We start from the raw sequence: 27,486 nt of genomic DNA, 5'->3' as shown, positions 1-27,486 counted from the left end.
TTGTCCTCCTTCATGTTTCATATGACGTTTAAATTTGTCATATTCTTCGATCTCTCAACTTTAGCAAAAAACCTTTAACCTTTAGTTTTGAATCTTGCTGGATCTCTCGCGAGAAGTAAATCAAACTTGCTTTGTCTTGTAAAGCTCGTGATTGGCTGTTCGCCAGTGATGTCACATATTCATGTGCACTCAGGATCAAAGCCTGAGTTGACAAAGAAAGTTGATGAACAGCATCATGGTACCAACAAAGCCGGATTGGAGAGGTTTGGTTTTGTCAACTCAAAACTAATCATGTAACTCTGAATTTGTTCAGCTACCATCATGGTACAGGCCCCTGCCCTGAGCATAATTAAATCTTTGAGCATTTTTGTTTTACTGTCTGATAAGTGAAACCAATAATAATAATATGTCAAATATGTTTTTTTCCCCATAAAGGTAACTAATTTTACCACAGTATAACAGGCTTGTAGTATTGGATTTGTTTATATTATATATATATATATATATATATATATATATATATAAATAATAATAAGGATGTTGTACATTATTAATAAATAATTGTCTATGCTGCCAGTCACCTGAGGACAAGGAGCTTTCCATTATGATGAACCTTTTGCTAATTTTATTATAGTTTTTTTTTATACTTCAATAAATAATTGGTAACACTTTATTTTACAGTGTCCTTGTTTAACATTAAATGTACCTGCAACTGTTGTTCTCAGTACTTCAATGTACTAGTCTATTACACTATATCAAGGACACCCTAAAATAAAGATCTAATAAAGAGATCTAAACTTACCACAGTTCACACCAATAACCACACAAACACCATGTTTCCATAAACACTTTATAATATGATTTTGATCTAACAGGTAAACACAGTTCGCTCACTGACATGGCTTTTTCTCTTAAATACTGTCCATTCTATAAAGAAAACTGTAAAAATATTTAAGCAGAACTAATTAAAAGATCTCCGGGGGTAAGAGAGGATGAGTGATGAGCCTGATGGGGCGATGATGATGATGATGATGATGGTTTAGTGCGGGAGGAGGGAGCAGCAGCAGCAGAGGCGTGTCTTCACCGTGATGATGGCGTGGTGTTGCCATTCAGAGAAAACCTAATAAAAAATATATATTCATTTTTTTTTTTACTTAAATATTACATTCAAATGCAATTTTTACTTGTATAGTGTTATATTTTCTATAAATATGTTTTTTTTAAAGATGCGCTCACCTGCACACTCTCTCCATCATGTGTGTGACCAGCAGGTCAGAGATGCCAGGACAGGACTCTTCTGCCAGGTTGAAGGCATTCTCCAGCTCCTCTATGGCACCCATTCCCCCGCCACATGCCCTCCTCTTCTCCTTCAGCTGGAGAGCAGACAGACTTACATTTAACTCCACAACATATAGAGCTTTCCACAATATATTACACTTTACTGCTGCCTTATCTGCTGCTACCATGAGAAAAAGTGATAGTGTTAGAGTTAAAGTGAGAGCACTACATCTGGCCCTGATAAATCCAGTCAGAGTTTGAGACAGATATATATTTGAGGTGAGAGTTTTGTGCAGTTTTACCTCTCTGAAGATGGGAGAGACCAGCGCTGACAGACATTGTGACTTGGGCTGCCTCTTTACTGTCTCAGCTGCCTGTAAAAAAAAATCCAAAGCAAAACTTTACCTTTTTTGTAGGGGCATCTAAAAACGTGTAACAAAATAATTTTTATGGTTTTAGTTTTGGTTATCAATAACCCTGTGGATGTTTGAAATAGTGACCTCTGAGTCTGTGTTTGTGTAGCCCTTCTGGAGCTTGTTCATAGAGCTGGGCCGGACTGTGGGGAACGTCCACATGGGACACTGGTCTCGGTCATCACCATCTCCATCCCTGAGATTGAGTAATTATTATAGAGTACAAGGAAGAAATTGAGAACATTATTCTTTTCAAGGCTATAAGTCATCAATATAAGATCAATTCACCAGACAGTACAATCAAGTAATAAGAAATGACCAATATATCCTATTGGATTTGTGACGTACATATCAGAATCATCAGAGCTAGACTCGTCTCCGTGGCCTTCAGACTTCCAGCGGCCGTATCGGTCAATCAGCTCTGTTAGATAGGACGTTTTCTTGGTGTAGCGCGTGATGAATTTGTGCTTCAGTAACTCCTTGGCGGTGGGCCGCTGCAGAAAACCAGGACATTGAAAATGTATGAAAATGAATATTTAAAAATTTCATTTATTCATGTGATGGCAAAGCTGAATTTTCAGCATCATTACTCCAGAGTGTCACATAATTCCTTCAAAAATCATTCTAATATGCTGATTTGCTGCTTAAGAAACAGTTGTGTTTCTTAATATTTTTGTGGAAAAATCTGAGGCAAGTAATGCATTAAATTGATCTTAAGTGACAGTAAAGACATTTATTGTACAATACACACACACACACACACACACACACACACACACACACACACACACACAATCACACAAACTGACCTAAAGGATTATTAGGAACACCTGTTCAATTTCTCATTAATGCTATTATCTAATCAACCAATCACAAGGCAGTTGCTTCAATGCATTTAGGGGTATGATCCTGGTCAAGACAATCTCCTGAACTCCAAACTGAATGTCAGAATGGGAAAGAAAGGTGATTTAAACAATTTTGAGCGTGGCATGGTTGTTGGTGCCAGACGGGCCGGTCTGAGTATTTCACAATTTGCTCAGTTACTGGGATTTTCACGCACAACCATTTCTAGGGTTTACAAAGAATGGTGTGAAAAGGGAAAAACATCCAGTATGCGGCAGTCCTGTGGGTGAAAATGCCTTGTTGATGCTAGAGGTCAGAGGAGAATGAGCCGACTGATTCAAGCTGATAGAAGAGCAACTTTGACTGAAATAACCACTTGTTACAACAGAGGTGTGCAGCAAAGCATTTGTGAAGCCACAACATGCACAACCTTGAGGCGGATGGGCAACAACAGCAGAAGACCCCACCGGGTACCACTCATCTCCAATACAAATAGGAAAAAGAGGCTACGATTAGCACAAGCTCACTAAAATTGGACAGTTGAAGACTGGAAAAATGCTGCCTGGTCTGATGAGTCTCGATTTCTGTTGAGACATTCAGATGGGAGTCAGAATTTTGCGTAAACAGAATGAGAACATGGATCCATCATGCCTTGTTACCACTGTGCAGGCTGGTGGTGGTGGTGTAATGGTGTGGGGGGTGTTTTCTTTGGTTTAGGCCCCTTAGTGCCAATTGGGCATCGTTTAAATGCCACGACCCATCTGAGCATTGTTTCTGACCACGTCCATCCCTTTATGACCACCATGTACCCATCCTCTGATGGCTACTTCCAGCAGGATAATGCACCATGTCACAAAACCCGAATCATTTCAAATTGGTTTCTTGAACATGACAATGAGTTCACTGTACTAAAATAGCCCCAACAGTCACCAGATCTCAACCCAATAGAGCATCTTTGGGAAGTGGTGGAACGGGATTTTCGTGACCTGGATGTGAATCCCACAAATCTCCTTCAACTGCAAGATGCTATCCTATCAATATGGGCCAACATTTCTAAAGAATGATTTCAGCCCCTTGTTGAATCAATACCACGTAGAATTAAGGCAGTTCTGAAGGCGAAAGGGCGTCAAACACGCATTTAGTATGGTGTTCCTAATAATCCTTTAGATGAGTGTATATAAACACCCAACATTGATATTAAAAACAATTATTACTAATGGAGCACCAATAAAAATAAAATAAATAATAAAAAAAGCACCAAACCAGCATAATAGAACGACAGAAAATAGTTATTTTAAATTGTAATATTTCACATTACTGTTTTTATTGTATTTCACCAAATAAATGCATCCTTAGAGAGCATAAGACTTTTAAACATTTAAAAATATCTTAATTTTTCCCAAACCGTTGACTGTTGTGGATATTGGAGATAACCTGAAACATTAGAACCAGTGGCAGAGCCAAATACTCACGAAGCGAGGGTCTTTATTGAGGCATGCCTCCACAAACTCTTTGAAGGGTTTGCTGTAGGAGCCCTCCAGTGTCGGGGGAGTGTTCTTGGGAATGAGAAACAGCACTCGCATCGGATGCAGGTCAGAGTTCGGGGGTTCCCCCTTCGCCAGTTCTATAGCTGTAATTCCCAAGGACCAAATGTCTGCCTGCAGCCAAAAAAGCAAGCCTAAAAAGTCTCATTTCATATATCAACTAGAGATATATATACATGATTAGATGCTACTATGCTAAAATGTAAACCAGTTTACATGCCTACCAAAAAAAAACAAATTAATTGGGAACCGTTTTACCACCCCAGCCTTTCTGTCAGAGTGCTGAACGTGTGTTTTCACAGCTCTAGCACATTAATATTCAGACTGTTCTTTTGCATGTTGAGAAAATGCTGTTCATCTGGATTCCCGCACCTTAAAATCATACGCCGACTGTTTGATGACCTCTGGAGCCATCCAGAAAGGAGTTCCCACAAAAGTGTTTCTCTTGATCTGGGTGTCTGTGAGCTGTCCCGCCACCCCGAAGTCTGCCAGCTTCACGTCTCCCTGCTCAGACAGCAGCACGTTGGCAGCTGCCACAAGATACGGACATGAATCATTAGCACGGAACTCAGATTTCACTGAACACGGATGATTAAATATGAAGCCATCCCTAGCTGGCCCAAATGAGTTATCACACCTTTGATATCACGGTGAATCTTCCTCTCCGAATGCAAGTATTCCAGTCCCTTCAGAATCTCCCTCAGTATAGTGGCAATGTACGTTTCCTCTAGTGGTCCTGGTTTCAGCTGAAACGAGTGGAGGAACGTAGGAGACACATTTAATTTCTAAAGCTGAAAGCTCTTTAAGAATTCATGAATGCACACATTAAAATATTTCCATAACCGATGAGCCACTGCTGTTCAACTTACAAGATCTAAAGCAGAGCCGCCTCCTAAATACTCCATGATGATCCACAGCTTTGTTCCCTGTGGACAATGGCAAACATAACACAAGTACCATTTCTTTAAATGGTCACTTGACATTTATGTATTTAGCATTCATATTTCAATAGGAATCCAGAAGATATTTTATCATGTGGCACAAAATAAACTTTCTTTATTGGCATCTCTGCTTCTATGCAGAACCTTAATCATCCATTTAAACTTTCAAATGCAAAAAAAAAAAAAAAAAAAAGTTATTTATAGTGGAAAATGGTTCTTTAGATTATCAAAACATTCTTCAGACTATGATAAATGATATTTTAAGAACTGTCGATTAAAAGGTTCTTTGGGGAACCAAAAATCATTCTATGGCATTGCTACAAAACCCCAATATTTATGTTAAAGAGTGAGGTAGCAGACTTTAGTTTCTGAAAGAAATCATAACCGATCTGGTATTTTCCTAGTATTTTCCTATTATGTAAACAATTAAAAAAAAAAATCTGTATATTTAATTAGAGAAAATATGATTTTTATCCGTAAGAAATTGATTGGACAGTGGATGCTACTAACCAAATGATAGAATTGCTGTTTGGCTAGTAAGTATAGCCTTGTTAACCTCGTTTAAATAATGTTAATAAATGGCCAAATCACTTTTTAGGTTTCTATAAACTGCAGGGAGTTCTAGTTCTCTGGTAGCATTCCCGTTTATATCTGTAGCCCTTGTTTAACTAGTGTTGAACATTCTGGACATATGCAATTTAATCTCTTGCATTGCGTAAGAGATGACAATGGATTACGTTGCTTCAGAAGAAGAAAAATGCATCACATTTTGATTAAAGATAAACGTTTTTTCTTTGGAATAATTAATTGATAAATCATTTCATCATGCATTAAAAAGTGGCTTCATGTTGACTTTAAAAAGTGTTGTATTGATGTTTAAAAACTCTTACTATTGTTTGTCTGTACACGTCTGAGATCCCAAACAATGGGAGAGTGTACCTTCAGGTATGAGCCATAGTATTTGGTGACATAGGGGCTGTCACACTGGCTGAGCACCGTGATCTCCTGCTGAATGTCCTCGATCTCATCTTCCGCCTCCTCCAGGTCGATGATCTTGATGGCCACCACCTCTTTAGTGCGATTGTTGATGCCCTTGTAGACCTCACCAAAAGACCCCTTCCCAATGCGCTCCTGTTTTGTGAAATACTCCTCCGGATCGAGCCGGGAATTCTGTTGGAGAGAGAGAGAGAGACGGTCAAGGAATGATGTGAGATACAATGACAGATGTAGATGAAAGTCAATAATCATTTACTATGGACCCTTATAGATTACATCACATCCGCTGGAATGCTCTACTATATATGTCTGGGAATCATATTAACTATTTACACACACACACATACACACATTTATACATACACACACACATATATATATATATATATATATATATATATATATATATATATATATATATATATATATATATATAAAATGATTGATGCAATTGAAATTAAACGGTTTTGACATTAAATGTAACAACAACAAAAAAACAGACGTTCATTTCTAATGATCTACATTGAAACGGATTACTCAGACACAATATAAGGCAGCCCTCAATGATTCTAAATTGAAAAACGTCATGATATGGCAGGCTTAATAAACATTATTGTGATATGACTGATTATGAGATGAAAGCCCTGGATGCAGAAGAGTCTCGGCTGGACTGCGGAATGGATTCACCTGGTTCTGCATGTCGCGGAGGTGCGCCATCCTGACGGCAGCTCGGTGTGGAAGAGAGCAGATGTAGCCCTTTCCGCCAAAGGAAGGGTGCTGGAAAACTCTTCAACAGGCTGCTCTTCCTCCTCCGATCCCCTGCTTAGCTAGCTAGCTTTTACACACAAAAACACCTCTGCATGTCCTGTTCGTCTGCCGTGTTTTCGGCCTCCGATCCCCTGATGGCGGACCCGCAGCCTGGCGAGAATCACAGCTAGGTGTCGTGTGACTCCATGTATGAAAGCATCTGCCTACGAGCTAATCGCTTTCCGAGTGTAACTGTTTTATATTGATCCGCTCACGTTCAGGCGGCTCTTCATTTACTGCTTGCGGTAGAACAAAATAATAGGAACAACAGCGCATGCGCAGCCTCTGACTTAAGGAACTGGGAATTGTGGGAGTTGTAGTTATACTGGCAGAAGGTAGTAAGATTAAAACTGACACGAAATAGGAATTCACCGTATCAGTTTTCTAATGCATTATTGTGAACAGTTCATCCGTGTATGCGTTTCTTTTTTTGACATCGTAATGTTTAATCAAATGACAATGTTAATTGGACTTTCTGGTGAAAAGTCCCTTCATTTCCAGTTTTTTTTTCCGATAACCTGTTAAAAACTTGGATGTAGCCTACAATAGCCTAAATTTCATCACAACTTTCCTAATAGGTCATGTGACAGACACAACTACCATGGTGAACATGGTAACAGTCATGAAGTAAGTTTCAAACCAAATGTAGTACAAGTATTCTATGGCATTTCAGATGCATCTGAAGTCATGGGGGCAAAAACATCACCGCCTTACCCAATTGGCCTACTTAAATGTAATTGAGTATCTTTTGTGTTTACAGAGTATCAAAGATATTAGCAACTTTTATTCACTGCTTTACATTTTTTAATAAGTAGGTAAGTAAGTAATCTGTGCTCGTTACTTCAATACATTTGCAATGAGTGTTGCATTTACACATTACATTTTGCATTGCACCTAGATTTTTCTGCAGCAGTTTATTTCTGCTACAAAAGAAGTGATATCACCAATTAAGGGGCACTGAAAGTACTATATCTTGTGCCTTATAAGCATTTGTGAATCATGTGTTTTATACAGTATACACAGTATACAGTTGGAGAAGGCTTTGACATTTTTATTTTACTTATTATTTAATTTAGTCATTATACTGAAGATACCTTTTTGAATGATAGTTTTATATATATATATATATGTATGTGTGTGTGTGTTCAGTTTTATTTTGGTTTTAGAAGATAAACGTGATTGCTCTCACCACAAATCAACTGTTTCTTAGTTTTTCACTACTGTCTCTTTGACTAATGCATCTTTAAGCTTATATAAGTCAAATACTTAAGTGCTGTTAACAGATACCCTAAAGACTTTTTCTCTAGTTTTACTTAACAAATAAATAATAAATTAAATTGCAAGTAAACTCTCATACTTTTAAACTCTTTTATTTGATTGCCACCGAGACCACCATATGAAATATGACCAGCAGAAAAAGACATAGGCTAATGCCCATACTCACACTGAGGTGTTCATGAGTCAAACACAGGCCTTTAAACGGTTGTGTTGTTGGAGGATTAGTAACACTGCTAAACACAGACAGATAATAACTTACCCGGTCAACCACGAATGAACTTCGTTATGTGAAATCAACATTTTACTTGAAGCCTTCACACACCTACAGAAGGTCTGTAAGACAAGCCTCATCTTTTAGCATGAGTGTGATTTTAAAGAAATTAGTATTAATGTTCCACGCTATGGCCTATGGTATGATTTCTATAAATAACCTAGGATTTGACAGAGTTGATTAGCATTCATTTAATGTGATACGACTAGATTAAAAGCATTGTAAGTCCTGCCAAGGTGCCATAGACTGTTTATATTGGGACTAAGCAGTGCACTTGGTTGATTAGTTGTTACCTAAGCGTTCTGTACTAATGTTACCGAGAATGTGTCATGTTCTGATACAGGGCACAGACCAACAGCGACCTAAAACAGCAGGATGGAAATAGGACAGAAAGTCCATTTCAACATTGTATGTTCTCATGAGAAACAGAAGACTGTGGAAAATACATTGAAGATGACGAATCCTAAAATCGGGCAGCGTAAATCTAGTGTGGGGGCTGTTCCGTCTCTATGATTGGCTATTTAGGTTTCGGCGAACCTGTTTCACATTTAATTTATCTGGGCTTTCCTCGTAGCAAACGAGCTTCGTAATGTTAGTGGAGTTTGTGGGCTGTTTTATGCAGGCAGCCTCAACCAGTGAAGTTACAGAGTTTTTGCTCGTGTCAGACAAACATGCGGGACATGAATGTGTTTGAGCGCTCCTCCGTGTTCGCCGCGGAGATGATGATGGAGGTGTTTGATCGGACTCCCACGGAGAAACAGCTCGTCTCCCAGTCCAAGGAACTTTGTAGAGACTTCATTCACTCCAGAATAATAAGGGAAGGACTAATGAGGTGGTCAAAAGTCGAGTCTGATCTACCCGAGCCACGCGGGGCTCTTGTAGATGTATCTGTGGTGCTGCTAAAACTGGGTAAGAAAACCCAGGAGTGAATGTGAATTGATGCTCTTAACAGATGGGACGCTATTTCAGTATTTGTCCTCCAGATAAATCAGGATTATTTCATAACATAAGTCAGCATTCAGATGTTCTTTCTTTCTTTCTGCATGTAAAAAAAATATAACATTCATGTATCTGTCTTTTGAATTGTCGTTCATAATGTTATACTGTGGTTTATAGTTAAATGTGCATTAATACTATAACCACATATTATGAAGGCTATTTGAGGGGACCAGATGTTGATTCAATGAAACCCATTTTGGTTGAGCAGTGTTCTGAAGTCTTCTGAAGGAAGGTTGGGGGAGCACATGCCTCTCACTGTCTTCTGAGTGTATATTTAAACTGTTTTGCAGGTGATGAACTGGAGTGTATGCGTCCGTATGTGTACCGTAATATTGCAAAGCAGCTGAACATCAGTGTAGCTGTGGAGCCGGTGGTGTCACATGCGTTCCTCTCTGTAGCAACAGAGATCCTCATCATGGGTAAGTGTCCTGGAAGACAATAGAAAAGGTGTTTCTTAGGCAGTGTTTGTGGGCATGACCTCACTGTCCCTGCATTGAAGTATTTTAAAAAAAATTAACAAAAAAACATTTGAGTATTTTATTATTTTCTATAGGTATCTTGTTCGTGTTGTTGTTGTTGTTACTTCTAATTCAGTACCTAATTGGCTATTTTGAGACAACAACAAAAAGAAAGAAAAAAGAAAAGGAAAAAAGCTCTGCACATAAGGACATCACTACTATAAATGGAGTGAATTGGGAAATGTGGAGTTTGTTCCAAATTTAAATGAACAATGTTAGCCTGACAAGGGTTTGAGGTAAAAAAAAAAAAAAAAGTTATTATTAAATTACTGTAACATTGGAAGAGCTGTTGACTTTAACCTATTATTGGATTTCAGTGGTGTGTTTGAGAGGGGCACTGATCATCAGTTAATGACAAGTTCTTCAGTGGTCTTTTTACAGAGCATGGAAAAAACCCTAAAAAGGACATACCCACATTCTTTCCTTTCTACATATTTGGTCACATTTTTATCTTGGTTCTGCTTCTATTGATGTACGTGGCGGTTGTAATGGAGTCCTAAACTATGGCCTTCTGATCTTCTCACAATAATCTATATTTGGTAGTAAGTTATAGATCTGTGAGGAGTTATCCCAAATGAATGCTGAAGATGATGGAACATAAACAGTTGTCAGTACATGACTCTTGAAGCATGGCAGTGTTATGGCAGATTTAAAGGTGTTAGGTTTCATATTACATCATCATCACCGCTTTGGATCTAGATCTAACTTTTGTTATTTATAAATTATATATACACACACACACACATATATTTCTTAAATGTATGTAAATATATTTGTATATTTACAAATAGACACCTTCAACATTTTACACATTATCAGTTGTGTTATTTATTTGCTATAGTATAGAAAATTGTAATAAAATGACAACTGTAGAACAGAACAAATTCTGTGTCAAATTCAAGTTCTCTGTCATAGAAAAAATTATCTTGATCATGTCAGAAAACACTTAAGGTAAAAATGGTCCGGTCAAAGTGTCTGAATAATTTTGGTCAAATATTTGTATCAGTTTTACTGGTAGTTCACTGTATGGTTAATTGTTGCGTATGTCACAGTTTACTTTATTTTGCTGTTCTCAGTCACATAAATGAACTATAGTGTCCTGCACCCAGAAATATAAAAAAAATCTGTGTCTGAATAATTTTTGGTTTGACTGTGTGTGTATGTGTGTGTGTAATACACACACACACTCACACACATACATACATATATAAAACAGTACACACACACTTATTTTGTAGTTTAACTATTGCAGGTGAGAAATTTAAATGACCTTTGAAGACACTATTGATTGAAAGAGCATAAAGAATGATTTTTATTTTTTTTATGTGGGGAAAAGGTTTGAATTGTTTGAGATACATTTGCATTTATTTAGAATAAAACATGGGAAAATCTAGGACTTACAACCTCACAGAATTTACATTACAACCCGTTTTTTTTTTTTTTTTTTTTTCGTTTCATGTCTAAAAAGCTTGTATACTGCAAAAGTGCTTGAGATGTAAAATGGTGTGTTCTGCTCATGGAATTGCTTTTTAATTTCAGGGATCACATGGGGCAAGGTGGTGGCCATCTTTGCTGTAGCAGCTGGGCTGGCAGTGGACTGTGTGCGTCAGGGCCATCCAGTCATGGTGCACACTATAGTGGACAGTCTGGGTGAGTTTGTGCGAAGGAACCTGGTCCCATGGCTCAAAAAGAGAGGAGGATGGGTAAGTGTTCATTCTACAGTATGTACTGCCTTCATGAATCAAGACTGGTCCTGACATATATAAAGGAAATAAAGTATTGTTACTGAAGCGAGACAGGGGTAGCTGCAGCCTGAAGCAGTAGGTGCCGCAAGAGGCGTTCTGAAAGGTGAATCAGTACAACAGAAATATCCCTAACCAAGCCTTAACCCTGCCCCCACACCCTGACAGACAGCTTTGTCAACCAATCACAAGGACCTTTCGGCACGCCCATTCCTCCAGCCTGCAGTTATCCCTACTTGCCTGTAGCCATGCTATATTAGTGCTTTAATTATTTTCTGTGTGCTGCTATAATTTCATACTATACATTTAAGAGCGTCTTATATGCACATTACTGTTTAAAAGTTTGTGGTCAAGTAGATTTTTTTTAATTATTTTTATTAAATTTCTGTTTCAAATAAATGCTGTTCTTGGTTCGTATCAAGGTTTCCGCAAAAATATTAAGCAGAATAACTGTTTTCAGTGTTGACAATAATAAGAAATATTTCTTGAGCAGCAAATTAGAATAATTTCTGAAGGATCATGTGAGACTGAAGACTGGAGTAATGATGCTGAAAATTCAGTTTGCATTACAGGAGTAAATTACAGTTTAAAATACATACATTTCAAAACGTCTATTTTAAATTGTAATTATATTTCACAATTTAATTGTTTTTTACTGTATTTTCTGATCAAATAAATGCAGCCCTGGTGAGCAGGAGAGACTTATTTTTTATATATATATATATATATATATATATATATATATATATATATATATATATTATCAAACCCATATTTTTAAATGGTAGTGTATGTGATAGCATGTTAAATGTTTATTTTCATATGTCTTTCCAGGGGGACATTTTAAAATGTGTGGTGGACATGGACCTTAGAGCTCGTTCCCACTGGTTATCAACCGCTGTGTTCACATGGAGGCAATTCCTAAAGACCATGTACATCTACCTGACGAAGTAGTCTTGTGCAGGAAATCATCTAGTTGACTGAGCACTGAATCCCAGAACTATCTGAATGGTCCATTTAATGAGAGCAAATAGCTCCTTAAAAAGGTCCTAGCACTTCACCCAGGTTCAACTGCCTTAATTTTCTTTTACCCGTTATGATTTCTTTAAAATATACCATGTATAGTGTGTAACGCATACTATGACCTGACAGGAGGGGAGGGCACTGTGAGGGAATATGTGCTATATTCGTCGCTAGAGCTACATAATATTTGTCTTCCTTGGTTTAAAATGGAGCTCCTTTTGTGCTGACACATTGAGTTGGTTCATTACACTGAGATTTTATACTGAATGTCTGTGGTGATGAGAGAAACATTTTAATGTTTGTCTATCTTCAGTTATTTATTTATACAAAATTGCTGAAAATGTTTGGAGTGTCGCTTCGCACTTTCAGTTTGTACAGTTTTTGTGGTGTGTGTGAAATACTGTTGTCACCATCTTAAAATAAAGATTTTAATGTTTGAACTGAGAGAGTTTTTTAAACCGAAAGGAAAACCTGGAAATATTATGGAAATAGTTAAAATAATCAGAAATCATAAAATAATATAAATACCTGTAGTGAATATACACTACCCTTGAAAAGTTTTGAGTTGGTAAAATCTTTTTTTTTTTTTTTTTACTGATGTTTTTAAAGTCACTTATGCTAAGCAGAAAAGGCATTCATTTGATCAAAAATATTGTAAAAACTGTAATGTTGAAATGTTTTTACAATTTAATTGTAATTGCATAACTTATTCCTGTGATGGTAAGGCTTAATCTTCCGCATTGTCACTCAATCATTCAGAAATCATTCTAATATGCTGATTTGCTGCTGAAGAGACATTGTGCTGAACATCTTCTTGGAAACAATAATACATTTTTGTTCAGCACTCTTTGATTGAAAAATAAAGTTTCAAAAAACAAAATCTGAACTCTAGTGTAGATTTGACTTTATTAACCCAATATCCATTATTTTAAATGCAATCTCTATTAAACAATTTTTAGTTTAAGACTGTTTTTTTGTTAAAAAATCTTTTCCTTGATTACTGGAAAGCAATGACAGTTAATTTATCTTAAGGTAGAGAACATTGTTTCTTTTACTGAATTAATACATCCCCCATGAAATACCAAATTAATCTTAAATTATAACTGGAGAGAAAATGTATACAGAGTTTGCCATGAACAAACTTGAAACGATTTAAATCTGAAACTACATTTTCATACTTTTCATACATAATACAAAAGGACCCCTTTATATACTGTAACAATATTTGCAGAGCTTGTTTTGTTGGGAAGATGGCTCAGAACACATCTATTATTTTAGATAACATTCTTCCTAACAGATATATTAGCATCAGCTGCAGGTTGCTATATATAAGCCATCAATATTTTGTGTCAGACACAAACACATCTTCCTCCCACATGACAGCTAGTTAATCAGTCCTGCGGTAAGTGATGTGCAAATGCTGCGTCAGAGGCTGTCCTTCCAGAGCCATAAAGACCGTCTGTTCCAGCCTTCCCCCCGGCTTCAGCTGGATGTGCCTGGAGATCTGATCAAAAATATCAATTATTAGTGGAATACGTATTCTAATATTTATGCCAATTCAATACAATTTAAGCCATATTTTCATCGTTTTCACTGCTGAATATATTTTCTGCATGAACTGCATAAGAGCTAATTGTTCCATTAATTTGACAAGGTGCAAGTAAAACGGTTTGTGTTATGAGACCTGTTGAACGTAAGGCTGCTTGGCAAAAGATGTCCGAGCCAGGGAAGTACTGTGCAGAGTCAGCTGCTGTCCAGTGAGCTCCCCCTCCTCAATCTCCACAAGACCTGGAAGAGGTAGAAACAGATGATTAAAAAACATACATTGTACTTTAGACAGTGCTAGGTAGATTCATTTAATCTTTGTAGTTTTCTGATGATTACAAATGACAATACAATATTTGTAGATAGTAATATAATCTATTAGATTACACATTTTAAGTACACTGTTAAAAATGATTGTGATCTACAGTAAAAACCTGTTGATTGGTTATCAGTAAGTTTCCATACTATATACGGTGAATAACTGTTATTACATTTCATAGTAAAATACTGTTACAATTACAGTTCTGGGAAGTGAAAAAAAAGTTGTTGAATTTACAGTGAAAAACTGTAAATAGACACTCTCAGAATTCCCTGCATGACACTTCATATTGTATGTTTTTTCAGTTTCTTCTTATTTTGTTCTTATCAGTTGTGTACAATAGGGTTTTATCTTTCATCTAAAGTTGTTAAATTAATGTTTATTGTATTATTTCAGTATTGTGTGTTACCATGATGGTGTTTAGTGTTTGTGTGAATGACACTGTGCACCTTCTATATACAGTATATATATATATCCCTTCTCAGCTTGTGGAAGAGCTGTTGGGGATGAGCTCTGATCTATCAAGTTACTTTCTCATCACTACCAGTTTTTGGTGGTTATTAGTGCATTACAATGGTTCAAAACAGATACTGTATTAGTACATGTACTTCTATATGTTGGTTTATTAACATTAGAACATTAGATAAATTAATTAAATACAGTATTTTATTGTGAATTTAATTTGAGTCTGTAAAACCTAAAATGTTGCTATCCTTTTTTAACGCGTGTACGTGTATATCATGTGACCATTAACAGAGAATTCATTAACTGTGAATAGTGTAGCAACATTGTGTAAATACATAATTTAATCACTAAAATTAGCATATTTTAAAAAAAAAAGTGAATCCAATTACAAGTGCTTAATTTTTGGAATCTGATTACATTATTCTGATTACTACCCACTGCTGAATATAAGTTTTTTAATAAATCAAATACCCGAGTTCTGTGCGATGATGAAGGCCACCTTGTTGGTACCTGGCTGAAGCCTGATGAATCCACACTCCCTGTGAAGTGGCTTTTTGCTCTCAGCATGGGAAGCATTAAACCTGAAATAAGTAAATAAATAATTTCTGATTGTCTGCGTGTGGGACAGAACACTGTACAAACTTATTAAAAGAAAAATGCCTCTGGGTTGTTTTGTTACTTACATAAAATTGATCACGGGCTGTCCTACATGTGAAAAATGAAGAGTCTCTGTGTAACGAAAAGGTGAGATGGAGGGGAAGGATCCCTCTCCCGGCTCATCGGACTGCCAGGTGCCCAGGAGCCAGTCCAGCGGCAGCACTGCGGGGTTCAGCTCCGCTGCGGAAACACGGACGACAGATTAACTGAGGTCGAAGCACGCTTGTCCGTGATATAAAATACGTTCACAATCACATTCGCATGCACCTGCTGTTTATTTAATGCTTGTTTTTTAATGGTAATAAATTTGACGTTTGACCTACAAACGACAGTTCGGTAATAATAGGCTAAACCCTTAGAAATACGACAAATTAGGTTTCTATAAATGTAAATGGATTCATCATGTTGTCCTACCAGAGTGATTCAATGGGCATGACATTCCGCTTGAATCTTTTCAAATAACCACGAATTCTAGCGATATAAATGTAATGTATTTCACGTTGCGGTTGAACTCTTTGCCATCCAAGAGTATCTACTTCCTGATTTGACACTAGGAATTCTGGGAGATGTAGTGATTAGGCGCTCTAATTATACACGCCTCCCACCTACAATTCCTAAAATATTTCAGTTGGTGTGCAATGAATCTAGAATATATGAAAGTTTAATTTTTATCATTACATTATGGAAAATAATGAACTTTATCACAGTATGCAAATTTTTTGAGAAGGACCTGTATATCCGAGCACATGCCTGTGGTGAAGATCAGTCTTCCATGGGAAGCAGAGGGATTGCAGGGAGATGTTGAGGTACCCATGATTCATTCCTGATTCTTACTTCATTTCTCACTGGCTTGCTATTCTTAAGATACTGTCTATAAATAGATTGGTTAGTATCACGCTGTCTGAATAAGCAACATAAACAAGCCAAATACTAGATGTCTGAAGTTAAATGCACTTTGAGTTGACAGCTGGATTTACAATATGAGAATGCAACAATGGCAGAAAATATGCTGCTAATGAAACAGACTAGCAAAATGTACTACAGGTCCTTCTAAAAAAATTAGCATATTGTGATAAAGTTCATTATTTTCCATAATGTACTGATAAAAATTCAACTTTCATATATTTTAGATTCATTGCACACCAACTTAAATATTTCAGGTCTTTTATTGTTTTAATACTGATGATTTTGGCATACAGCTCATGAAAACCCAAAATTCCTATCTCAAAAAATTAGCATATTTCATCCAACCAATAAAAGAAAAGTGTTATTAATACAAAAAAAGTCAACCTTCAAATAATTATGTTCAGTTATGCACTCAATACTTGGTTGGGAATCCTTTTGCAGAAATGACTGCTTCAATGCGGCGTGGCTTGGAGGCAATCAGCCTGTGGCACTGCTGAGGTGTTATGAAGGCCCAGGATGCTTCGATAGCGGCCTTAAGCTCATCCAGAGTGTTGGGTCTTGCGTCTTTCAACTTTCTCTTCACAATGTTCAGGTTCAGGTCAGGAGAGTTGGCAGGCCAATTGAACACAGTAATACCATGGTCAGAACCATTTACCAGTGGTTTTGGCACTGTGAGCAGGTGCCAGGTCGTGCTGAAAAACGAAATCTTCATCTCCATAAAGCTTTTCAGCAGATGGAAGCATGAAGTGCTCCAAAATCTCCTGATAGCTAGCTGCATTGACCCTGCCCTTCATAAAACACAGTGGACCAACACCAGCAGCTGACATGGCACCCCAGACCATCACTGACTGTGGGTACTTGACACTGGACTTCAGGCATTTTGGCATTTCCTTCTCCCCAGTCTTCCTCCAGACTCTGGCACCTTGATTTCCAAATGACATGCAAAATTTGCTTTCATCCGAAAAAAGTACTTTGGACCACTGAGCAACAGTCCAGTGCTGCTTCTCTGTAGCCCATTTCCTGCACACGCCTGTGCACGGTGGCTCTGGATGTTTCTACTCCAGACTCAGTCCACTGCATCCGCAGGTCCCCCAAGGTCTGGAATCGGTCCTTCTCCACAATCTTCCTCAGGGTCCGGTCACCTCTTCTTGTTTTGCAGCGTTCTTTGCCACACTTTTTCCTTCCCACAAACTTCCCACTGAGGTGCCTTGATACAGCACTCTGGGAACAGCCTATTCATTCAGAAATTTCTTTCTGTGTCTTACCCTCTCGCTTGAGGGTGTCAATGATGGCCTTCTGGACAGCAGTCAGGTCGGCAGTCTTACCCATGATTGCAGTTTTGAGTAATGAACCAGGCTGGGAGTTTTTAAAAGCCTCAGGAATCTTTTGCAGGTGTTTAGAGTTAATTAGTTGATTCAGATGATCAGGTTAATAGCTCGTTTAGAGAACCTTTTCATGATATGCTAATTTTTTGAGATAGGAATTTTGGGTTTTCATGAGCTGTATGCCAAAATCATCAGTATTAAAACAATAAAAGACCTGAAATATTTCAGTTGGTGTGCAATGAATCTAAAATATATGAAAGTTTAATTTTTATCATTACATTATGGAAAATAATGAACTAATTTTTTGAGAAGGACCTGTGTATATGTATTGTATTAGACAACTGTGCACTGTTTATTGTGTATTTTAGTGAGATACAGTTGTAAAAAAAAAAATATATTATTTATTATTTTCATTTGTGGGCTATATGTGAATGTCTTATCTTATCTTATCTTATTCAGGTCAGTACTAAAAAAATAACATGATTTGGTATGATCCTTTTTATTTTGGTCAAAAAATGAACATTTTGGAGATACTGCAAAGTGTATGTAAAAAAAGGTCCACAACTAAACTTGCTTCAAGAAATGATAAAAACATCAATGTTTACATGCATCTCCAGGGTTGCTGTATGATGACTGATGGTGCTGGATGAGGCTCAGCATCCCTTCTACAGTAGACAAAGAGTGCTGGACTTGGAGTATGAAGGTGAGCAGTTCATTGTCCTTTATGAGGAAGCGGAGGGGAAGGTCAAAATGACCTTGGTGTGGCACTTTTTGGTGCAATTAGTTACTACATTCCCAGCAGCCAAAGTGAAAAGGGACTTTGGGGGAGAATGATGAAACAGTTGCAATACCTAGCTGGTTTATGTTTAGAAAAGCTGAAATGATTCTGGCATTGCTTTGAGTTTTACATATTCAAAGATGATTTTGTTATATGTTTGATTTTCCAAGCTTATTGAATTTGGTTCTTGTTAATGTAAATGTCTGAAATGTTCTTTTGAGTTTCAGATGCTTTGAGTTTTGCTTTGTTTGGAAATGCCAAAGCACTATTTTTATTTTAGTACCAATTCAAATTTGTTAAATGCTGCTAAACTTTGTTTTGGCTTCATGTTTCTCATAGTCAAAATAATTCCCCAAAAGAGAATAAATAACAATGGTTTGAACATCCTGTGTACTACTGTGTAACTGAATTCACATTGTAAGCCCAAATGATGAAATTGTATTTATGATTTATTTCTTGGTAACATTTTTATAAAGGTAATTTAAGTGCTGGAGTGATGCTTGTCGAAACTTTAAAAGGGACATTGAGAAACACATTCATAACATCTGGTTTTGTTCAATAGGAGACACAATTTACGATTTCTAATCAGCTCAAATTCTTCCTCATTATACCAACCGTTATGAAACATAATATAATAACTCTACAAGCATCACCATATGAAACTGCAAAAACATATAGGTCAGCAGTCAAGTCATTAGGCTTTGGATTTTCGACACTGCTTTAAAGCGTCTTCCAGAGCTGCTAGAACCATCGCAGCATTGGCCTTGTTGCAGTTGTATCCCATGAGCCCAATCCGCAATACCTAGAAATAAGTTGAGTGGATTATTATTCAACCATGTAATCAAATGCTGCTGTCATACCTTGTTGACTAGCTTTTACTCACCATGCCAACAGAGGGCCCTAGTCCTCCTGTAAACTCGATTTGATGATGCTTCATGATGTAAGCCAGCAATTCCTTCCAGTCATACCCTTCCGGGATTGCAATGGTGGTGACAGAGGGTAATCTCAGATCCTTTAGGAATAGATACATAAATATTTTAACTGCTTTCTCTTTTAGGGTATATTATTGTTTTCAGAATTAATAAAAGTGAGGTAAACAACAGTTACCTTATCTTTGATGAACAGCTTCAAGCCCAGGTCTTCCAAACCTTTCCAGAGATACTCTGCAACTTCTGTATGATGACTCCATGAGTTTTCAAGACCCTTGAGCAGACATGTTAGAATTATTAGATATCAGTCATTTAAAAAAATATTCAAATATAGTAATCGCTTAATAGCAAACATTCTATGTATACATTTTTTAATGGATATACACAACCTTTCTAAGTTTTGTGGTCAGTCGGATTTATTTTTATTTTTTTAAACTAATATTTTTATTCAGCAAGGATGCTTTAAATTGATCAAGATTGACAGTAAAGACAAAAGTTTTTGATTTCACATCTTAGAAAAAAGTTATGGGCAGATCAGCATTCAATTATTTTCTGAAAGGATCATTTGACAATGAAGACTGGAGTAATGGCTGCTGAAAACTAAGCTTTGCCATCACAGGAATAAATCACATTTTAAAATGGTAGAAATAGAAAAGTTATTTTAAATTGCAATATTTCACAATATCACTGTTTTCCTGTATTTTTAATCAAATAAATGTAGCCTTGGTGACGAGCATAAGAAGAAAAGGGTAAGAAAATCCTACCGACCCAAAACTTAAATGGGAGTGTATGTAAGATCACAGATCTGTTAATCTGAACACCCGGCCTGTTATAGTTCAAACAAAAATACATAGTTGAGAAAACAAGCAGTAGGTCTATAGTTGCAGGCTTTGGGACCAAAAGGTTAACAAACCATTGAAGAGTGAATTATGACAAGCAAGGTGTTAAATGTTTACTTATATAAAAAAATATAAAAAAGCCCTTACCATTTCAGCAAGGATGGCTAGACTTTCCCTCAAAGCAAAGAACCCAGACACAGGTCCTGTGTGATGGTATCTGAAACACAATTTAGACAGCTCAAGTTCTCTACTACAGAGGTGCAAAACTCAGTTCCTGGAGGGCCACAGCCCTGCAGAGTTTAGCTTCTACCCTAATTAATTCTAACCTAATTTGGGGGAACTTGTGGTTAGTGGTTAGAGAGTATGACTCCTAACCCTCAGGTTGTGGGTTTGAGTCTCGGGGTGGCAGGTGTCCTTGAGCAAGGCACCGAACCCCCAACTGCTCCCCGGGTGCTGCAGCATAAATGGCTGCCCACTGCTCTGAGTGTGTGTTCACAGTGTGTATTCACTGCTGTGTGTGTGCACTTTGGATGGGTTAAATGCAGAGCACAAATTCTGAGTATGGGTCACCATACTTGACATATATGTCATGTCACTTAAATACATCTGATCCAGGTAATCAAGTCCTTTAGGTTTATTTGGAAAATACAGTACATGGTACAGGGTTGGAAGTACCCTCCAGGAATTGAGGTTTGCATCCATACTCTACTACGTCTCACAAGAGCAACAGTTGTATTTACAATACTTACATTCTTACTGGCTTGCCGTCATTGCCCCAGTAATTGGATAAGTGGGTCATATCAAGGAGGTAGGACACTGGCTTTGTTTTCCTGTTAAACATCTTGTGGCTATGTCACATTTGAGAAGAAATGGAAAATGTTAGTGGATTCCATCAATTGTTTGAATGGTTCGATGTGGGCAAGCACATACTCATACAAATATTTCTCCTCACCATGCTCTTTCACTGAATGAAATTGGTGCTGTGCCAGGTGGAGCATTCAAAGCTTTTTGGGAACCAGTATACAGAATATCAATATCTATAAAGGTAAAAGGTTTGAACAGTTGAATTCAATCCACATGCTTTTACACAAAGATTTAGAATAGGCACTTGGTAAATTACGTCATGTTTATATGTTCATTTAACTTCATATTTATATAATTACATATTTAAATAACTTAATATCTTGATCCACTCACTTTGTTGGTCCATTAAAAGCGGTGCAGCTCCCAAAGAGGCCACTGAATCCACTAAGAGCAAACAATTGTGTCTATACAGACAAAAGCATGCAACAGAGGAATATAAAGTGAAGGATAACTTGAAAAGAGAATGTGGGAGAACAGTAGACAATACAGACATTTAACTTTAAAATACTCACCCCCCAACCCTAATTTTGGTAAATTTCTCAATTGTGTGAAATTAAACATTTTGCCTTTATATTCTTAAATTATTTTTATTTTTTACTAATAATCAACTGTCAGAAGTGTATCTCTTAAGTTTGTACACCTATCAGAAAATCTTGCATGCTTTAAAGGGGGGGGGGGGGGGTGAAATGCTATTTCATGCATACTGAGTTTTTTACACTGTTAAAGAGTTGGATTCCCATGCTAAACATGGACAAAGTTTCAAAAATTAAGTTGTACGTTTGAAGGAGTATTTTTGTTCCAAAAAAACCTCTTCCGATTTGTCACAAGTTTCGGAAAGTTTTTTTCGAGTATGGGTCTGTGTGACGTTAGATGGAGCGGAATTTCTTTAAATGGGTCCTAAGGCACTTTTGCCGGAAGAGCGCGCGCTCCCGTATAGCAGAGCAATGAGAGCAGAGACATTCACTGATCAGAGCGAGAGCGTTGCGAAATGTCACAAAAGAAGTGTGTTTTTGGTTGCCAGGGCAAGACAACCCTGCACAGATTACCAAAAGAGAAACAGCATTAAGGGACCAGTGGACAGAGTTTATTTTTACAGAGCATCAACGGAGTGGTGCAAGTGTTTTTGTTTGTTCCCTGCATTTCGGATTGCACATCGTTTATTTCTTAAGGATAATGCAGTCCCAACGGAAAAGGGTCACGATCGTGTGTTGGAACCACATGCGGTGAGTAAAACTGCTTCAAATATCTCTGTGTTGTTAACTTAGCTATCGGCGCGTAAGCACATCAAGTAAACAACATGCGATGTTGTCATCAAATTGCACTTTCCACATGTACAGCTTAAAAAAAAAAAAAAAAAAAAAAGACGACATAAAGTGGAACTTAGTCATTTTCCAAAACCGCTAAGCAAATATATACAGTTTCAGTACATACCACATAGCATACCGCCTTTGCTGATGCTGCTCTTGTTAAATTTCAGCCTCTGGATCTGATTCTGGATCATAAATATACGCTGAATCTGACTGTTAGCCATGGTTTGTTTTGGTTGGTTTTGTCCTCACGTAATGTCACAGCTTCCAAACGCGCTCAACGCAAAAGCCTACTGGCGCTCGTGATTCTTTAGCTCCGCCCACACGTCACGCCTCCAGCCGCTCGTGTTTTTCCGGGAAAAAACCGTACAGACTATCTTTCTCTTATAAATATAATAAAAATAAAGACTTTTTGGAGTTATGAAGGATGCAGTACTACTCTATAGGTACTCAAGATTAACAGGATATGGAGTGAAAACGAGCATTTCACCCCCCCTTTAAAAAAAAGCATCTGAATGATTGTACAAAAAGTACAGTAGATCATACAGTAAGCTAAATGATGGTAGAATGTTCTTACTTGTGACAAATATCACCAACGCCATCCACTGGATGCACCAGACCAACTGATGACTCTCCATGTGTGAGAAAGAAAAGAACTGGCTTATGTTTAGCCAGAGCCTGTAGAATGACAAATGCTGCTTATAGAGCAGGGGTTTGCTTTACTAGACATATAACATACAGTGGTATCAGGAATTGCAATTTGTATACACGTCACTAATAAATGAAAGACAGTATCACCTGTTCAATTTCTGCATTTGTAAAATGTCCTCCAGGTGTTTTAAACAAGGTGTGAACCTTCGCACCTGGGAAAACAGAAAGATGTTAAAGAAAAACCATGCTCTCATACTCCCAACAAATAAGGATGAACTTCTAAAAAACAGTGAACTAGCGTTATTTTGATTAATAGTTTCAAACCCATCCGCTCAGCAATTTCTGCGACCCGTTCTCCCCAGATTCCATTGATGGCAACAAGAACACTTTCTCCAGGCTCCACAATGTTAAAGACTGCACACTCCATCGCTGTGTGTCCAGAGCCACTCATGGCCAGCGTCATGTTGTTACTGGTCTGAAAAGCGTACTGAATTCCCTTCTTGATATCATTCATTATCTATGACAAAATATGTGCAGGGACTGTTAGAATCCTCCAAACATCCAAGTTTCCAAAGGCAGCTCTGATACTATAATCAAGCCATCAAAATACAACACTTTTTGGTCTAGACCTATTAATAAACTATTCCAAAAAGATTCTGCTTCTGTTATAGAAATATTGTTTAGTAATGTTAAGTTTGGCATGCTTATTTTTATTATTCTTAAAAAAATAAGCAGTGAGCAGAAGCAATTTGTTTTAAGATCTTATAGTATTTAAAAATGTAAAGTATTATATATAGCTCATATCATAGAAAGGCAGTTTTGTATATAAATATAAAACATTCTATATAAATAGAATGCATAAGTATAGTAGCCTATTAGAAGACGTTTTTGAAGAAAAAAATAAGATAAACATTTACTTGGTTTCACATGAGATCTTTAAATATATTGTATAAAATTATTGTTATTAACGCTGCGTATTTAATTTTTAAAGCATGTTACGTGTGTTTTAAGCTAGATTTTCCTACAAACACTTGTTTGCCTTCGACCTATATTAAACTTGTAAAATGTGTTTGTGCGTAAAAATGTAGCGTAAGATTTACCCCGAACATTTCCGAGTGCATGTGACCTATTATAGGTCTCCCTCCTGCCGCTAAAATGCGAGGCGGCACATTGGATGGTCCTGGTCCAAACAGGTACCGATACGGAGCCTCGAGCGGCCGGAGCATGCACGCTGGTGGCGGGATGGTCACAGAGGACATCCCGCGGTGGACGCCGTGTTTGGTGGACCGCGCGCTTTCCAAAGGCACCTGCTGCGTCAAGCGCGCGCACCTGGATAGGACACTCCTCGGCATCATGTTTTCTCCAGCTGTTTTTGATTAGAAATACAATACTATGCGTCTTGTCCAGCATTTTAAACAAACGGGTCTTCGACCCCTAGAACACAGAGCAACATGCGTCAGGCTTTTGGCACAAAATGCCCCCGCCCCTTCATTTTCCAAACAAGGTATAACCTAACGGTCCAGAGGTGGATATGAGGAAACTGTCAACCGGATAACAAAATAGAAAAGGGTGGTAGCCTAAAGATAGAGAGGGTGTCGTGTATTATTATGTTAAGGCTTTATGTTTTTGTTTTTCATCCTTCCGTCTTTAAATCAATATTTAAACCACACCTCGCATAAATACACAGAACACACGTGTTTATCTGATCTTTTTCACAGAGTTGAACTGCCTTGTGCTGAGAAAATACAATATGTTGCAGTCGATTAGTCAATGGATCTGAATTCAGTAGTGCATATATTTTATTAATATCCATATTTAGTTTTTTTGGAGATAATGTAAATGAGTTTGATACTGTTTAAGTTAGCTGAAAAACCCTAATGTCTGGCCCTCATCAGGTAAAAAGAAAAATCTACAAGCACAGAGGGACTGCATTTGAAACAACAACAACAACAAATAAACAATACAAATAAACAGACAAAAAGTGAGTTTTGTTTACATTCTTGTGAACTGCTCTATTGATTCATTCATTCTCCACTTGTTTACCAGCTCAGAGGAGGAGTGTAGCTCTCTCAATACTGTCGATTGGCTGATATTTCAGTTTGAATTTTTATAACAGCTATATTAAAAACTATTTTTTTTAAACAAATGTTTAGGTAGAGGGGCTCCCAAATGGTTTGTGGCTTGTGACATGCTACTTGGAAATTTTTACTGGTTAATAACTAGGCCTCATTTCAGGTAATACTGTATATAAGAGATATAATGGCAAACAGGACGTTGTTCACACTAATTCCATTTGAATCATTAATTTCTAAGTAAGCCTGTATTTGGTAGGTATTTTTGGTGATTTGTTTGAAGGAAAATCGCACCCAAAATTGAAAATATGCTGCAATTTTACACATCAGACCATCCAAGATATAGATGAGTTTGTATGTGTTTTTGATCCGTACTGAACAGATATGGCAAAATTTAGCATTATATCACTTGCTCACCAATCGGTCCTCTGCAGTGAATGGGTGCCGTCAGAATGAGAGTCCAAACAACTGATAAAAACACTGCAGTTATCCTCAAGTAATCTACATGACTCCAGTCCATCAGTTAATGCCATGTGAAACAAAAAGCTGCATGCTTGTAGAAACAATCTTTTTAAGGCTTTTTAACTTTAAACGGTCCTTTCTGTCCTTTATCAACAATAACACTTTCTCCAGTAAAGAAATAAATAAAAATCCTCCAATGTTGTCTTCTCATATCAAAATCCACCAAAATATTTGTTTAATACTGTTCTGGACTGTCTTGGCTTAAACAGTGTTTGATCTGTGCATATTTCTCTCCTGATTCAGACAAAATAAACTTTTCACTAAAAAGAAATGTTATGGATTGATGACTCCTATTTTAGCTGGAAGCAATGGTTAAAACATATTAATGATGGATTTGTTTCTTACAAACACAGATGTGCACTTCACAAGACGTTAATTGATGGACTGGAGATGTCGTTTTTTTTATCAAATGTTTTATCAGCTGTTCTGACGACAAGTGATGTAATGCTAAATGTATCCCAATTCGTTCCCATGAAGAGCCAAACTCATATTTTGGGAGGGAGTATACATTTCAGAAATGTTTTTATTTTTGTTAAACTGTCTCTTTATCATATTTATACAACTATGCAAGAACAAAGTCTTGAACAAGAATAGATTGTGCTGTTCCCATTCAGTACCAAAATGCTTACTCTGTACAAAAAGTACCCGATCAGAACATAGTGATTCTCTAAAAGCACACACGGTCGTGTGTCACAGAAGCAGATGCTGATGTCAGAGCAGGGACTTTGACCAGAGCACTAGTCCCCATCACTTATCGTGCAGTAAATAATTAGTCTGCACAGTAAATAAGTGGAAATTCAATGTTTACCCTTGTGTGCCCTTTGCACTGTGGTGGGGCCCAAACACCCAGTTCACAGGGAAGAGTAAGAGACAGAAGTAACTCAACTCTTGCCATGCTTTTGTGAAAGACAGGACATGTACCCTGATTTAACACATATTGACCAATGGAGTCGTTCAGGCAGATATAGATAACCTTGACCCCATTAAACTACAATTCAAAAACCATTTCAGAATTTGTGTTTGTCATGGACCATTGAAATTGACGTCCTTCTGTAATGTAATGAGCAGAATGTCATCTGTCCGGTAGATGGGGCTGTTCAGCTAAAACCAGTTTAGTCCATTGAAGTTATAAGATTTCATCGAACCGGGCGGTCAATGCTGTGTTTCCACTGTCGGACCAGCGCTACTCTAAAAAACAGTAGCTACCGGTGTTCTGTCGATTTACGGCACTTCTTTATTTCCACTTCAGGCACTGAATGCAGCATCATCATAGACTGTATATGAACAAAACCGTTCTGTGCACAAAACCAACAAATGTAAAGTGTGTTTAATGTAAGCCAACAAATTATAACAAACCATCAGTGTCTATAATAAATAATATTATTATTGCCACAGTAAATGCTTATTTGCGATTTTTCTCGTGACAAGCTAGTTAATTTATCAGACAATTTTTTTTTTTTTTTTCTACAGCGGGGAGAACTTGTCATAAAGTTAGCGACAACAAGGCCCACCCATGGCTCATTAAATTGCATTTATTTGATTTATATGGTGATTGTCAAATTATGAATTGTTTAAGAATAAAAATAACTTATATTAAAAATACTATTTAAAATGTGTCATTTAAAAATGATATTGTTTTACAACAGTTTAGGCC

At 37.2% G+C, this 27,486-nt stretch overlaps 4 protein-coding genes across 4 annotated transcripts; 1 reads left to right on the top strand and 3 right to left on the bottom strand.

Moving 5' to 3' along the window:
* Positions 1-836: 836 nt before the first annotated feature.
* Positions 837-7,091, bottom strand: LOC113116933 (serine/threonine-protein kinase 25-like). The gene is made up of 11 exons (XM_026285240.1): positions 6,703-7,091; positions 5,959-6,189; positions 4,948-5,004; positions 4,716-4,824; positions 4,451-4,608; positions 4,007-4,192; positions 2,040-2,185; positions 1,779-1,887; positions 1,581-1,652; positions 1,237-1,373; positions 837-1,120 (listed from the first exon to the last, which is right to left on the bottom strand). Exons 1-11 carry the CDS (start codon positions 6,730-6,732, stop codon positions 1,081-1,083), a joined length of 1,275 nt encoding a protein of 424 aa, XP_026141025.1. The 5' UTR covers positions 6,733-7,091; the 3' UTR covers positions 837-1,080.
* A 1,377-nt stretch (positions 7,092-8,468) lies between these two features.
* LOC113116928 (bcl-2-related ovarian killer protein homolog B-like) lies at positions 8,469-13,093 on the top strand. Its single transcript, XM_026285231.1, has 4 exons — positions 8,469-9,280; positions 9,661-9,789; positions 11,428-11,591; positions 12,465-13,093. Exons 1-4 carry the CDS (start codon positions 9,043-9,045, stop codon positions 12,582-12,584), a joined length of 651 nt encoding a protein of 216 aa, XP_026141016.1. The 5' UTR covers positions 8,469-9,042; the 3' UTR covers positions 12,585-13,093.
* A 447-nt stretch (positions 13,094-13,540) lies between these two features.
* Positions 13,541-16,207, bottom strand: LOC113116919 (THAP domain-containing protein 4-like). Its single transcript, XM_026285219.1, has 5 exons — positions 16,054-16,207; positions 15,666-15,819; positions 15,454-15,563; positions 14,338-14,441; positions 13,541-14,157 (listed from the first exon to the last, which is right to left on the bottom strand). The coding sequence occupies exons 1-5, from the start codon at positions 16,076-16,078 to the stop codon at positions 14,041-14,043; spliced, it is 510 nt and encodes a 169-aa protein (XP_026141004.1). The 5' UTR covers positions 16,079-16,207; the 3' UTR covers positions 13,541-14,040.
* A 2,869-nt stretch (positions 16,208-19,076) lies between these two features.
* LOC113116909 (serine--pyruvate aminotransferase-like) lies at positions 19,077-24,669 on the bottom strand. Its single transcript, XM_026285211.1, has 11 exons — positions 24,339-24,669; positions 23,563-23,755; positions 23,386-23,450; positions 23,165-23,265; positions 21,614-21,684; positions 21,369-21,453; positions 21,166-21,264; positions 20,564-20,633; positions 19,756-19,851; positions 19,532-19,660; positions 19,077-19,450 (listed from the first exon to the last, which is right to left on the bottom strand). Exons 1-11 carry the CDS (start codon positions 24,591-24,593, stop codon positions 19,343-19,345), a joined length of 1,272 nt encoding a protein of 423 aa, XP_026140996.1. The 5' UTR covers positions 24,594-24,669; the 3' UTR covers positions 19,077-19,342.
* Positions 24,670-27,486: the final 2,817 nt, after the last annotated feature.

The sequence above is a fragment of the Carassius auratus genome, chromosome 2 (assembly GCF_003368295.1).
Source record: "Carassius auratus strain Wakin chromosome 2, ASM336829v1, whole genome shotgun sequence".
NCBI classification, from domain to species: Eukaryota; Metazoa; Chordata; class Actinopteri; order Cypriniformes; family Cyprinidae; genus Carassius; species Carassius auratus.
The sequence above is the reverse complement of the archived record's forward strand: the minus strand, read 5'-3'. Positions and strand labels throughout refer to the sequence as shown.

Coding starts and splice junctions, on each gene's coding strand:
- LOC113116909 (XM_026285211.1), bottom strand. CDS start 24,593: ATGATGCCGAGGAGTGTCCTATCCAGGTGCGCGCGCTTGACGCAGCAG. Junction 23,266..23,385: donor CAAATGCAGAAATTGAACAG/GTGATACTGTCT, acceptor GTCATTCTACAG/GCTCTGGCTAAACATAAGCC. Junction 21,685..23,164: donor GTTGGTGATATTTGTCACAA/GTAAGAACATTC, acceptor TTGTCTGTATAG/ACACAATTGTTTGCTCTTAG.
- LOC113116933 (XM_026285240.1), bottom strand. CDS start 6,732: ATGGCGCACCTCCGCGACATGCAGAACCAG. Junction 6,190..6,702: donor TCCGCGACATGCAGAACCAG/GTGAATCCATTC, acceptor TCTCTCCAACAG/AATTCCCGGCTCGATCCGGA. Junction 1,888..2,039: donor AGCTCTGATGATTCTGATAT/GTACGTCACAAA, acceptor ACTCAATCTCAG/GGATGGAGATGGTGATGACC.
- LOC113116919 (XM_026285219.1), bottom strand. CDS start 16,078: ATGTCATGCCCATTGAATCACTCTG. Junction 15,820..16,053: donor ATGCCCATTGAATCACTCTG/GTAGGACAACAT, acceptor GTGTTTCCGCAG/CGGAGCTGAACCCCGCAGTG. Junction 14,442..15,453: donor CATCATCGCACAGAACTCGG/GTATTTGATTTA, acceptor TACCTCTTCCAG/GTCTTGTGGAGATTGAGGAG.
- LOC113116928 (XM_026285231.1), top strand. CDS start 9,043: ATGCGGGACATGAATGTGTTTGAGCGCTCCTCCGTGTTCGCCGCGGAG. Junction 9,790..11,427: donor AACAGAGATCCTCATCATGG/GTAAGTGTCCTG, acceptor TTTTAATTTCAG/GGATCACATGGGGCAAGGTG. Junction 11,592..12,464: donor TCAAAAAGAGAGGAGGATGG/GTAAGTGTTCAT, acceptor ATGTCTTTCCAG/GGGGACATTTTAAAATGTGT.